At 38.8% G+C, this 14,934-nt stretch overlaps 1 protein-coding gene across 6 annotated transcripts in view; it reads left to right on the top strand.

Annotated features, from left to right (window-relative positions):
- The first annotated feature begins 768 nt into the window (after nucleotides 1–768).
- LOC135112776 (uncharacterized) overlaps nucleotides 769–14,934 on the top strand; it is a 50,220-nt gene continuing 36,054 nt past the window's right edge. For 4 of the 6 annotated variants that reach the window (XM_064027572.1, XM_064027570.1, XM_064027571.1 and 1 more), the window contains exons 1-4: nucleotides 769–1,280; nucleotides 1,615–1,800; nucleotides 2,135–2,348; nucleotides 4,358–4,570. In XM_064027572.1, the coding sequence (XP_063883642.1) occupies nucleotides 2,233–2,348; nucleotides 4,358–4,570 (329 nt within the window). In that variant the 5' untranslated portion in view covers nucleotides 769–1,280; nucleotides 1,615–1,800; nucleotides 2,135–2,232. Of the gene's footprint in view, nucleotides 1,281–1,614; nucleotides 1,801–2,134; nucleotides 2,349–4,357; nucleotides 4,571–11,450; nucleotides 11,573–14,934 lie in introns of those variants that run through there. The other 2 variants (XM_064027575.1, XM_064027573.1) reach the window with 1 other exon arrangement.

The following is a 14,934-nucleotide window of genomic DNA, read 5'->3' as shown; positions in this document are numbered from 1 at the left end:
TGAATGTGAAGACTCTTCATCAGAGTCATACAAGGGTTGTTGAGGTGGAGGCGTAACTGGAGGATCTAGGGTCGGTTCAGGGGAAAGTGAAGTGAATGCAGTTGATGCAGCAACAGAGCAATCTTTGCAGACCCAGTCGATTGTACCGGTTTTAACTGCACTCCTGTATTGCACCTGACTGACTGCAGTATCGCAGGTACGGTGCTGCCATCTGCAGCAGCCATCACATTGGAGTGCTTCTTGTCTTGCCCTTACTTCACGCAAGCATTTTATGCAAGGAAAGGGGATAGCAGACCTGCAAAGCGAATAAAAACGAGTCTTAAAATCCCTTACACTACCTTAAAATCATGAGTAAACTCCTAAAGCAAAATGAATAAAAACGAGTCTTAAAATCCCTTACACTACCTTAAAATCATGAGTAAATGGTGTGGGTGTAGTGAAAGACAGGGTGTAGTAATGGTGTGGGTGAAGTAAAAGACAGGGTGTAGTAATATGGTGTGGGTGTAGTGTAGAAAGGGTGTATTTAACTATCATTATAAACAAGTAAGTTACCTGGAGTAGTGATCAGCTGTGGGCAGTTTAGGGCGAACAGCGCGATGACTTCGTGTTTCCATGATGAGGCTTTCCAAAATTATTCCACCAACAGACCTGGTCTTGACCTCACCTATAGTTGTTCTTTTGACCTAGCATTTAAATCAATTAACCAGCAAACTGGCAAACGAGGTTTGGATTACACCTAGATATTTGTACACACACACACACACACACACACACACACACACATTGTAATATACTGATTCATACATATTTATCGAAAAATGCAATAAATGTTTCATATCAGAATTTTATTACAATTATTAGTTACATTTTAATATGGCATTAATTAATTTAATCAACCAGCAAACTGGCAAACAAGACTATCTTGTTCGTCAAACTGGCAAACGAGGCTTGGATTCGACCTGTTTGTAAACACACACTGGTTCCCTCAGGATTAGGCTAAAGCACCAAACTTGAACAGGTAGGACGAAATTGTATATGCTGTGTTAACTGAGAGGTGACTATTAATGTGTCTGATGTTCCATTATCGAGTAGAAAAATATATATTTGTGAGACAAAATGCCGACCCGTAAGACACAATGCCGACCCGTGAGACACATTGCCGAGTCAAAATACCGGTACCGGTATTTTGACATACCGGCATTCTGTCTAGCAAGCCTGAAGAAGAGTACCGGCCATGTGGTTCCCTCATCCACCGACAGACCAAGTTAGTGGATTACTTAGTGAGTTTTAGTATGTAGGCACTTTTTAAGCAAGTGTTACCTCATGGTATTATAGGTGCCTGCATAACACTCCCTTTTGATGATAGTTTTTAAAAGTGTGATCCTCCAGTCAATGGTAGTTTATAAACATAGTAAACATAGACACTGATTTGTTGTTAATGATAGAGTTCGCCACTCATTGGTAACAATCACAATAAAAGGAAGCGACTGTGACATTGATAGGAAATGACATGAAATTTGTCCTTAACAATGATAGGAAGTGACTGTGAAATCATCCCTTAACACAAAAGGAATCAACTGTGGAACTGCTTCTTAGTCCCTTATCTTGCCTCAGGTTCTGCAGTTGATTGAGGAGAGTGGGATGAAGGCTGACATATCCCGCTTGGCTCTGCGCCTCATCCACTGTGGCCGGGTGAAGGAAGCGGTCCACCTGGTCCTCTCCCTTCCCTTCCTGCGCACCAATAACCACTTTTATTCCAACACTGCCATCTACTTGCGTGAGATTGTCCACACACGAACAGTGAGTTGATGAGGTATACCAATTTCTCTCCTACCTGAGTCCACAGTTGTGATGTCTTGTGCTGACCACCCTGAATTTACATGGCAGGGACAACACATTTGAACTCTCTCTCTCTCTCTCTTGCAAGTGCCCTTATTTACAGAAGCCCAGCAAAATATTTGTAATTGAGATCTTTCAACATAATAATATAAGAAAATAAGGGAAGCTACAAGGAGCTGTCAGGTCTGTACTTGGCAGTCCCCTTATGCACGTGAAGTTCTGGTAACTATTAAAGTTCTCATCTGTGGAGATGCATCAAGTATCTTGAGTTTAGGAGACCACACATTCTCTACAGGCCCCAGGTGTGGTGGTGGATGTGTGCCACCACCTGCAGGAGGAAGGCATCAACCAGTTCGCCCTGCAGGTAGCCCTGGAGCACACCTTGAGGGAGCGATGGGAGGAGCTGGCCTGGGTGCTGCTGAGGGCCATGAAGGATGCTGGCTTGCCCCTCAGGGAACACTATTTCTGACCACTCCTCCACCTCAAGGCCATTGCCCAGGAGCCTGCCCGTATGTGCCTTGCTTGTATAATATTGAATTATTGCTCATTTTTATCTACATTGTTTATCTATCTACATTGTGACAGATGACAGTATATTGAAGATGTAACATGTGTATGACTTAAGAAGGTAACTTCTGTCAAACTAACTTACATTGCAGATCAGTGGGCATTAGTGTTGATTTATAACTTGTTTTTATAGATTGTTTATCTATTTACATTGTGACTTAAGTAATATTTTATTGAAGATGTAACATCTTAAGGCAGTGATTTCCTTCAAACTTAACTTATATTGCAGATCACAAGGATAGTTTTGATGAGATGAACAGTGAGCATTAGAATGTTAATTTATTCCTTATTTTGATATCCATTGCTTATCTATCTACAGAGTGACTTGTATGACATTTTATTGAAGATTTAACATGTCTATGACTTAAGACAGAGGTTCCCAACTTGGGCTACATGTGCTTCCATTGGTACATTTGCACTTTTCAAGGGGTACATTAGGTCTCAGAGAATACTCACATGGTGTTGTAATCTGCAGTCCATTTGCACAGTTTTTTTTTTTTTTTTCTTTCTAAATTCCCCATTTTAGTAAACAAAACTTTTATTTAAATTATATCAAGAGTAGGATGAATAACATTTGGTTTTCATTATTATGAAACTTCCTGTGGCTGCAATCTGAAATAGGCCAGAAAAGATTAGGTATGGGACATGTATAGTACTGACTCGAGATTGGCGGGCAGCACTGGCCTGAGTCACTCATTCCTGCTGACACAGCTAGTGAAGGTGTGGTAATGTTACTTGTCACCACCACTGTTGTTGTAGCTTTATTGCAAAAAAAAAATACACATACAAGAAAATAAATAAAAAAGACAAGAATATCTGAGATTAATAAAAAAAAAAAGGTCATATCATGTGAAGTATGCTTCACATGTCTGGGGGGGGTTCCACTCATACTGCTCTTCTAGACAGGGTGGAATCAAAAGCTTTTCATCTCATCATCTCCTCTCCTCTAACTGACTGTCTTCAGCCTCTCTCTCACCGCCGCAATGTTGCATATCTAGCTGTCTTCTACTGCTATTTTCACGCTAACTGCTCTTCTGATCTTGCTAACTGCATGCCTCCCCTCCTTCCGTGGCCTCGCTGCACAAGACTTTCTTCTTTCTCTCACCCCTATTCTGTCCACCTCTCTAATGCAAGAGTTAACCAGTATTCTCAATCATTCATCCCTTTCTCTGGTAAACTCTGGAACTCCCTGCCTGCTTCTGTATTTCCACCTTCCTATGACTTGAATTCCTTCAAGAGGGAGGTTTCAAGACACTTATTCATCAATTTTTGATCACTCCTTTGACCCTTTTATGGGACTGGCATTTCAGTGGGTATATTTTTTTTATTGCATTTTTGTTGCCCTTGGCCAGTGTCCTTCCTACATAAAAAAAAAAATCAGGCTTGGGCCCAAGCTGGTACATGTACTCATACTTAAGTGCACTCATATCTTACTTGAACTCCACTTGACCATTTTACAAGTACCTTTAAGTACAGTACAACTTGAAAATGTAAGAGTGAATTATGTTGTTTGATGAGCAGTATAGGATGGAGGTGACGTAAGAGCAAGGAATTAACAAAGATGTGTCCTTTGGGAGGCCAGGTATGTTAGGTTGGTGACATTGAAATCATGTGAGGTTAAGTGCTACTCCTATTATTAATATGCTAATAAGTGTAAATGCAAGGGTTGAGACACATCTGTCACAGTACTGCCTGGACTGGCAGGTTGTGCCACTGACAGTGACATTGACTTTTTTTTATCCTTAATAATAATTTTTTTTTTTTTTTATCCCATAAAAATGTCCAAGGGGTACAGAGGAACAAAAAGGTAGGGAACCCCTGATCTAAGATAATTTCTTTCAGACTAATTTACATTGCAGATCATTAGGCCAGTTATGATGAGATGAACAGTGAATATTGTGAGTAAAAAAAGCCACTTAACGATGAAATAATTGTGTTACCTATATTACAGAATTGTTAGAGTGTGTGCAGCTAATGCTTCAGCTTGGGGAAGCTCCAAGCCTTGTGACTCTGCGTACCCACATCATTCCCGGCCTGAGCCTGAGCCAGCCACACCTTGCTCTACAGATGCTGCAGAACACAGGGCTCTCAGCCACCGCTGCTGCCACACCACTGCTCATGGTGCTGGTCAAAAACAACATGATGGAACAGGCCATCAAGTTTGGTGAGTACTGTTCTCTCTTATCACCACACACACACACACACACACACACACACACACACACACACACACACACAACACAGACCCTTGTGGTAACAAGCGGAGTACCACAAGGGTCTGTTGGCACCTATAATGTTTCAGGTCTATATAAATTATTTGATGGTGGGTTTAAATAGCTACATTAACATGTTTGTAGATGATGCAAAGTTGATGAAAGTAATAAAGAACCAAGAGGATTGTGAGGAACTACAGAGGGATATTGATAGAATTTATGAATGGAGTAAACGATGGAAATTAGAATTTAATATAAAGAAGTGCCATGTAATGGAGATGGGAAAGCAAGAGCAAAGAAGAAAAAGACTTGGGAGTAATAATTCAAGACACGCTATCACCAGAAAAACACATCAATGGAATATTTGGCTCTACATATAATTTGCTAGCAAATATCAGTGTGGCATTTAATTACCTAGACAAAGAAACGATGAAGAAAATTATAACACACATGATACGCCCCAAACTGGAATACACAGCAGTGGTATGGTCTCCACACAAGAAGAAAGATATAAGGAAATTGGAAAGGATTCAAAGAACAGCTACGAAAATGATACCTGAATTGGAAGACCTAAGTTACGAGGAAAGACTGGAAGAAATTGGATTACCAACACTGTAAGAAAGAAGGGAAAGAGGAGACCTGATAACAATGTTCAAATTAATAAACAACATGGAGAAGATAGACAGAGATGACCTCATTGTAAAAGTGGAGGAAGGAGATAGATGTACAAGGGGACATATGAAGAAATTAAAGAAGAGTCATTGTTTGGGAGTTATTAAAAAATACAGCTTTCTGCATCGAATGGTTGAAATATGGAATAACTTAAAAGAAGTGGTTGCGGCAAAGAGTGTGCACATGTTTAAAGAGAGATTAGATAAATTCGGGTATGGAGACAGGACTAATTGAGCTTTGGCTCGGACCCTGTACTATACAACTAGGTAAATACAACTAGGTAAATACACACATATCCAAGCTGGAAACAGACCTGGGGGAGATGAGATTGAGAGAACAACAGAATATTAAGAAAAATGAAGAATTACTAAACAACACAGAAAAAATAATGAAAAAAAATAATGATTTGAAAGCAGAGCTAGTGAAAGGTGAGATGAGGGTGATAGAAGGAGTCATGGATGAACTGAAAGACTGGGAAATAAAAAATGATAAAGTAAATGTTGACTTCAAAGAAATCATTCAAAAGCAATTGAAAGATAAAAAATAAAATTTAGAAAAGGAACTGGTAAAGGCACTGAAAACAATGAAGATTTGTTAAGAGATGCAGCAGATAAGAAAAGTGTCATAATTTATGCAATAAAGGAGAAAAATGTACTATACAAATTGAAAAGAGATAAAGAAGAAACAAAAACAGTGAATGATTTGCTGAAGAAGCTAAATGATGAAGATGAAACTAAATTAAGGAAGAAGTGGAAGAAGTTATTAAACTGGGACCTTAGCTGGAAGGCAAAACAAGACCTATGAAAATAATACTAAAATCACAACAAGCACCAGAAGAGATACTAGAAAGAACATCCAAACTAAGAGAAGTAGAAGATTGCAAGGATATATAAGGAAGAACAGAAATGAAGAAGAATGGAAAAAAATTGAAAGAAATGTATGAAGAGGCTAAAGAGAAAAATTAATCAAGAACAGAAGAAAAAAGACTACATTTTTTTTTTTGAGAGTTTTGGGAGACAGAGTGAAGAAACGGTACATAGAGGAAAAGAAATAAATGAAAATAAAATAGACAATAATAGTAAAAATGAAGGCCTGAATGTGATGTATACAAACATAGATGGATTGATACAGAGAAAACTGGAATTACAAGACTATTTTAAAAGAAAAAATCTGAAGGTGGTGTGTTTAACAGAAACAAAGCTAAAAGAAGAAAATCAGATAATCATTAACAACAACAATGATATATGGAGAAGAGACAGGGTTGGTAAAAGGAGGGGAGGTGTAGTGATAATGGCAAGTAAAGAGATGAAGGCAAAAATAGTGAAATATGAGGAAGGAAAAGCAGAAATATTGAGTGTTAACTTGGAGGATGATACTGGAGAAATACTGATGGTAATAACAACCTATGTACCACCCAAAACAAATTCTTGGAACAAGGAAGACTGTGAGAAAACAATGTAAGATACCATTCAGTGCTTGAGTAGATTAATCAAAAGTAATAAAAGAGTATTATTGGTTGCTGACTTCAGTTGCAAAGAAGTAAATTGGGCAACGTTCAAGGCAGGAGGAAACGAGACTGCATGAGGAGAAAGATTTCTGAAGCTGACTATGGAAAACACAATGATGCAATGGGTGACTGAAAATACAAGATGTAGGGGAGATGACGAACCAACAATTCTAGACCTAATATTAATAAAAGGAATGGAAGATGCAAGATGTTCAAGAGCAAAGAAAAAAGACAAAAAGAGATGAAGCATGGATAAGAATGAACATAAATTGAAACCAAAAAAAAAATAAAGAAGACTAAGATAGTAAGAAATGAATATGTGAAAATAAGGAGAGGGGAAGAGAAAGGATATGAAAAGGGTATAGTTGAAAAGTGCAAGGGCAAACCAAAATTGTTCTACAAATTTATATATGGAAAAATTAAACTAAAAGAAAAACTAGAAAGGTTGAAGGATGGAAATGAAACTTTTTCTTATGTAAGGGGGTCACTGTCCAAGGAAAACAAAACCAGAAAGAAAAAAAAAACTCAACTTAGGTACTAGTCCCAAAAGAGACGTCAAGAGAAACATAAAAAAAATTGAATGGTAAGTGTCTTGAAACCACCATCTTGGAATTCAATTCATAGGAAGGAGGCAGGGAGTTCCAGAGTTTACCATAGAAAGGGATGAATGATTGAGAATACTGGTTAACTTTTGCATTAGAAAGGTGGACAGAGTAGGGGTGAGAGAAAGAAGAAAGTCTTGTGCAGCGAGGCTGCAGGAGAAGGGCAGGCATGCACTTAACAAGATCAGAAGAGCAGTTAGCATAAAAATAATGTTAGAAGATAGCATGAGATGCAACATTGTGGCAATGAAAAAGAGGCTGAAGACAGTCAGTTAGAGGAGAGGAGTTGATAAGATAAAAAACTTGTGATTCCAGCCTGTCTAAAATAGCAGTGTGAGTGGAACCCCCCATACATGTGAAGCATACTCTGCACATGGGTGGATAAGGCCCCTGTACAGTTTTAGCAGCCAGGGGGGTGGTGTGAAAAGAACTGGCAGAGATGACTCAGAATGCATAACTTCATAGAAGCTGTTTCAGCTAGAGATGAGATGTGAAATTTCCAGTTTATATTATACGTAAAGGATGGACTGAAGATGTTCAATGTAGAAGAGGGGAACAGTTGAGTATCATTGAAGAAGAGGAGATAGTTGTCTGGAAGGTTGTGTTGAGTTGATAGATGGAGGAATTGAGTTTTTGAGGCATTGAAGAATGCTATGTTTGCTCTACCCCAATCAGAATTTTTAGAGAGATCAGAAGTCAGGCATTCTGTGGCTTCTGTGCATGAATTGTATGCTTCCTGAAGGGTTGGACATCTAGGAAAAGATGGAAAAGTGCAGAGCTGTATCATCAGTGTAGGAGTGAATAGGACAAGAAGTTTGGTTAAGATCATTGATGAATAATAGGAAGAGAGTGGATGACAGGACAGAACCCTGAGGATCACCTCTGTCAAAAGATTTAGGAGAACAGTGACCGTCTACCACAGCAGCAATAGAATGGTCAGAAAGGAAACTTTGAGATGAAGTTACAGAGACAAGGATAGAAGCCGTAGAAAGGTAGTTTGGAAATCAAAGCTTTGTGCCAGACTTTATCAAAAGCTCTTTACATGTCTAAGGCAACAGCAAAAGTTTCACCAAAATCTCTAAAATAGGATGACCAAGACTCAGTAAGGAAAGCCAGAAGATTACCAGTAGAGTGACCTTGACGGAACTCATACTGATGATCAGATAGAAGGTTGTGAAGTGATAGATGTTTAAGAATCTTCCTGTTGAGGATAGATTAAAAAGCAGGAAGGAAAGGTAATATTGATAGACAGAGTTGAAAGAGTTTGACTAGGCAAGGTGCATGCTTGGAGGCACAGTTTCAGAGAACAGTAGGAGGGACCCCATCAGGTCCATAAGCCTTCTGAGGGTTCAGGCCAGGGAGGGCATGTAAAACATCATTGCGAAGGATCTTAATGGGTGGCATGAAGTAGTCAGAGGGTGGAGGAGAGGGAGGAACAAGCCCTGAATCATCTAATGTGGAGTTTTTAATAAAGGTTTGAGCAGAGTTCAGCTTTAGAAATAGATAAGATGGCAGTAGTGCCAGCAGGTTGAAATAAAGGAGGGAAAGATGGAGAGCCAAAAGGCACAAGTGAATTGCTAAACAAAAAAGTTTCAACAAGTTTTAACAAAAGAATCAGAACTTCAAGAACCACAAGATGAGAAGACATAAAAAAGCAAATGTGGGAAATTACAGTTATCAAAGAAGAATTTTATAAAATGATGGAGGAAATGGAAGAGAGAAAAGCAAAAGGACCAGATGGAGTATCAGGTTTCATTTTAAAAGAGTGCAGAAACAATTCATTAAACCAGTATTTGACATAGTAAAGTGCTCAATATCAACTAAGGAATGGAAGAGAGCAGACATAGTGCCAGTTTATAAAAGTGGAAAGAAAAAAGAACCACTAAACTATAGACCAGTATCAGTGACCAGCATAGTATGTAAGATCTTTGAAAAAGTGATAAAGGAGCAGTGGAAAAACAAAGTGGAGATACATATAGAATGGTGAGAAATATTGGAACAGCATTCCACTACATGGATAGAGATATGAATAGAAAGATAATTACCACTATGATTAGACCAAAGCTGGAATATGTTGAATCAGTGTGGTCTCCCACAAGAAGAAACATATCAAAAACTAGAAAGGATACAAAGGATGGCAATGAAGATGGTTCCTGAAATGGAAGAATTAACATATGAAGATATGTTAAAGGTAATGAACCTGCCTACATTGGAACAAAGAAGAGAAAGGGGGGATTTAATACTGATTTATAAATTGTGGAATAGAGTTGAAGAAAATTATAATGAGAAACTACTGCTAAGAGAAGTAGAAAATACCAGATACACACAAGGCCACAGCAAAAGATTAATAAAAGGAAGATGCTTGAATAACATTAAGAAATATAGTTTCCCACAGAGAAATATAGAAGTTTGGAACAAGCTAAGTGGGGAGGTAGTATTGGCAATGAATGTGCACAACTTTAAGGAAAAATTGGACAAGTGTAGATATGGAGACAGGAACACATGAGCCTAGCTCATGCCTTGTAAATTACAACTGGTTAAATACACACACACACACACACACACACACACACACACACACACACACACACACACACACACACACACACACACACACACACACACACACACACACACACACACACACACACACACACACACACACACACACACACACACACACACACACACACACACACACACACACACACACACACACACACACACACACGGATGATGCAAAGTTGCTGAAGAAAGTTGAGAGTGCAGAGGACTGTGGAATGTTACAATAAGACCTGAACAAGATATCAGATTGGAGTTATAGATGGGAAATAAAATTTAATTTAAAGAAGTGTAAAGTAATAAAATTTGGAAAAAGTACAAGAAGAGTAAAAGGAAATTATGTGTTGAATAGTGTAAGGTTGAATGGAGCAAAAGAGGAAAAGGATCTCGATGTTACAGTAAGTGGGAACCTGACCCACATTAGCAAAATTACAGGAGAAACCTATAACTTGTTGAGAAGAATAAGGCAGGCCTTTGCATATATAGATGAAGAGATGGTCAGGAAGATGATCATGTCGCTGATAAGACCTAGAATATACAGCAGTAGTGTGGTCGCCATACAAGAAAAAGGATATAAGGAAGTTGGAGAGAGTTCAGAGAGCAACTACGAAGATGGTACCAAGTATCAGGGACTTGTCATATGAAGAGATACTGACAAGGACACATCTACCAACATTGGAAAAGAGGAGAGAAAGGGGAGACTTGATTGTGATATATAAGGCATATGAGGAAGTAGAGGAGGTGGACTGGAGCGACTTAATGGTCTGGGATACACGGGATACTAGAGGACATGGAAAGAGGCAGAAGAGGAGTGCTTGTAGAAGAGACGTCAAAAAGTATAGTTTCCCATATAGAAGTATTGATGTATGGAACAGTCTGGATGAGGAGATAGTAAATGCAGAAAGTATACATGGATTCAAGGCTAAGTTGGATATTAAAAGATATGGAGATGGGACAGCATGAGCATAGCTCTTTTCCCATAAAGCACAACTAGGTAAACTAGGTAAACACACACACACACACACACACACACACACACACACACACACACACACACACACACACACACACACAAACTCATATTATGTAAACATCTGCTTTTCAAAATAATGATTAATGTCAGTTCATTAATCTCACTGTTTGAATTAGAACTGAAGTAATTACAGTATTGTAAAAAATGGAAAAAAGAGTTATGTCGATAGATATGAAGTGAGAAGCAGAGAGTTAAACATTATGAATGTGTATTGGCCTTTAACTCTTTCACTGTGATATGCATCTACTCACAGCATTAAAACCAATATACAATCTTTTTAACCATCTGCAAGAAAGTAGGGATGAAAAGAACAGATTTTGCAATTTCTGGCCAATACAGTGTTTACAGGTAGCTATAGAACAAGAAAAGATGTCTCAGAGTGGCTATTAATTAAAGAAAGGTATGCCAAATAGCACTGAAAGGATTAATATAGATATGTACAATATACATTTCAGTGAAGGAGACCAAAGTGCCGCTTAATGTAGGGGACACTCTGAGCACTCTGGCTCCAGCATGGCACTCCAATCCAAAGTCCATCATTTCCCTTCTTGCTCTCCTCATGCACCACGGCCAGGAGGTAAATGTGGCTGCCTGTATTCTGTTGTGCTGGGTTGTGTTGCTGTGGCTGCCTGTGTTGGGTTGTGTTACTGTGGCTGCCTGTGCTGTGTTGGGTTGTGTTACAATGGCTGCCTGTGCTTTGTGGTGTTGTGTTGTGTTGTGTTGTGGGACAGTTTGGGCTCAGACTTGTGGAACCAGAGAGAGAGAGAGAGAGAGAGAGAGAGAGAGAGAGAGAGAGAGAGAGAGAGAGAGAGAGAGAGAGAGAGAGTCGCTAGTTGTGTTGTGTTGTGTTGTATTGAGGAGCAGAAGTTTGGATTCAGACTTGCTGTGAAACCATAGAGAGAGAGAGAGAGAGAGAGAGAGAGAGAGAGAGAGAGAGAGAGAGAGAGAGAGAGAGAGAGAGAGAGACTTTTTAGTTTGTTATGTCATTAGTTGGATATGCATGGACCTTCAGTGTGACTACTGGCTGATTCATTAAACATTTGGGTTACTGGGGCAGTAACCAGAGTCCCATAAAGTTGATTCATCAGATGTTCTTGGAGTCCAAAACATTTGGGAGAAAGCGCCAGAACCAGATGTTATTGGAACTTCTAGCGAGAAAGCGTTGGGAGCCAGACACTCTCTGAAAGCATCGGCTAATCCCATTTTGGAAAGGTTTTATTCTCCTGTTTACAGTAGAAAAGTATCACAATTATATAAATATATTCAATAACAAAATTTGCGTTTTTTATTACTCTAACTCAAAGGTTAAGTCATAGGATTTCAGCCCTTTAAAAGAGTGCACCTGAACTAACTCAAAGGTTAAGTCACAGGATTTCAGCCTTTTTAAAAGAGTGCAACTGAATGAGTTAGGGGTAAGCCTACTACACACACACCTGATCAGCATGGAAAAAAAAAAAAAAAAAAAAAAAAAAAATATATATATATATATATATATATATATATATATATATATATATATATATATATATATATATATATATATATATATATATATATATATATATATATATATATATATATATATATATATATATATATATATATATATATATATATATTATATATATGTATATATTTTTTTTTTATGTAAGAAGGACACTGGCCAAGGGCAACAAAAATCTAATAAAAAAAATGCCCACTGAAATGCCAGTCCCATAAAAGGGTCAAAGCAGTGGTCAAAAATTGATGAATAAGTGTCTTGAAACCTCCCTCTTGAAGGAATTCAAGTCATAGGAAGGTGGAAATACAGAAGCAGGCAGGGAGTTCCAGAGTTTACCAGAGAAAGGGATGAATGATTGAGAATACTGGTTAACTCTTGCATTAGAGAGGTGGACAGAATAGGGGTGAGAGAAAGAAGAAAGTCTTGTGCAGTGAGGCCGTGGAAGGAGGGGAGGCATGCAGTTAGCAAGATCAGAAGAGCAGTTAGCATGAAAATAGCGGTAGAAGACAGCTAGATATGCAACATTGCGACAATGAGAGAGAGGCTGAAGACAGTCAGTTAGAGGAGAGGAGTTGATGAGACGAAAAGCTTTTGATTCCACCCTGTCTAGAAGAGCAGTATGAGTGGAATCCCTCCAGACATGTGAAGCATACTCCATACATGGATGGATAAGGCCCTTGTACAGAGTTAGCAGCTGGGGGGGTGAGAAAAAAACTGGCGGAGATGTCTCAGAACACCTAACTTCATAGAAGCTGTTTTAGCTAGAGATGAGATGTGAAGTTTCCAGTTCAGATTATAAGTAAAGGACAGACCGAGGATGTTCAGTGTAGAAGAGGGGGACAGTTGAGTGTCATTGAAGAAGAGGGGATAGTTGTCTGGAAGGTTGTGTTGAGTTGATAGATGGAGGAATTGAGTTTTTGAGGCGTTGAACAATACCAAGTTTGCTCTGCCCCAATCAGAAATTTTAGAAAGATCAGAAGTTAGGTGTTCTGTGGCTTCCCTGCGTGATATGTTTACCTCCTGAAGGGTTGGACGTCTATGAAAAGATGTGGAAAAGTGCAGGGTGGTATCATCAGCATAGGAGTGGATAGGACAAGAAGTTTGGTTTAGAAGATCATTAATGAATAATAAGAAGAGAGTGGGTGACAGGACAGAACCCTGAGGAACACCACTGTTAATAGATTTAGGAGAAGAACAGTGACCGTCTACCACAGCAGCAGTAGAATGGTCAGAAAGGAAACTTGAGATGAAGTTACAGAGAGAAGGATAGAAACCGTAGGAGGGTAGTTTGGAAATCAAAGCTTTGTGCCAGACTCTGTCAAAAGCTTTTGATATGTCCAAGGCAACAGCAAAAGTTTCACCAAAATCTCTAAAAGAGGATGACCAAGACTCAGTAAGGAAAGCCAGAAGATCACCAGTAGAGCGGCCTTGACGGAACCCATACTGGCGATCAGATAGAAGGTTGTGAAGTGATAGATGTTTAAGAATCTTCCTGTTGAGGATAGATTCAAAAACTTGAGATAGGCAGGAAATTAAAGCAATAGGACGGTAGTTTGAGGGATTAGAATGCTCACCGTTTTTAGGAACAGGTTGAATGTAGGCAGACATACATATATATGTGTATATATATATATATATATATATATATATATATATATATATATATATATATATATATATATATATATATATATATATATATATATATATATATATATATATATATATATATATATATATATATATATATATATATATATAGACACACACACACACAGACACACACACACACACACACACACTACATAGTGTAGTGTTTAGCATGCTTGGCTCACAACCAAGAAGGCCTGGGTTTGAATCCAAGGAGTGGCAAGGCAAATGGGCAAGCCTCTTAATGTGTAGCCCCTTGTCATCTTGCAGTAAGTAGGTACGAGATGTAACTCTAGGGGTTGTGACCTTGCTGTCCTGATGTGTGGTGTGTAAGTGGTCTCAGTCCTACCCAAAGATCAGTCGATCTTTCCACAGGGTAATGGCTGGCTGGGTGACCAGCAGACGATTGTAGGTGAATCACACACACACACACACACACACACACACACACACACACACTGAATCATCCACGTCTCAGAAACATGCTGCCGCCTGACGCGCCTCGCCCCGCCCGTGCCACCAGACACCACAACAAGATAACGCCCCTAAAGGCGCCGCGTACGGACCGGTACAGACTCAGTGCGATTCCCACCATGGTGCGAGCCATCAATCAATAGTCCCTTCTAGATTTGACTTCTAGATTTGACTTACCTTTAGGATTAATGTCAAGTATTTCCCCACCCCCAATGTACATTTTCAGTTTGTTGACTGCCTAAAGAATAAACCGTTTATTATTATTATTATTATTATTAATATTATTATTACACACACACACACACACACACACA

Source organism: Scylla paramamosain, chromosome 24 (genome assembly GCF_035594125.1).
Source record: "Scylla paramamosain isolate STU-SP2022 chromosome 24, ASM3559412v1, whole genome shotgun sequence".
In the NCBI taxonomy this organism is placed as follows: domain Eukaryota; kingdom Metazoa; phylum Arthropoda; class Malacostraca; order Decapoda; family Portunidae; genus Scylla; species Scylla paramamosain.
Note: the sequence above shows the minus strand (reverse complement) of the source record. Positions and strands in the feature narration are given on the sequence as shown.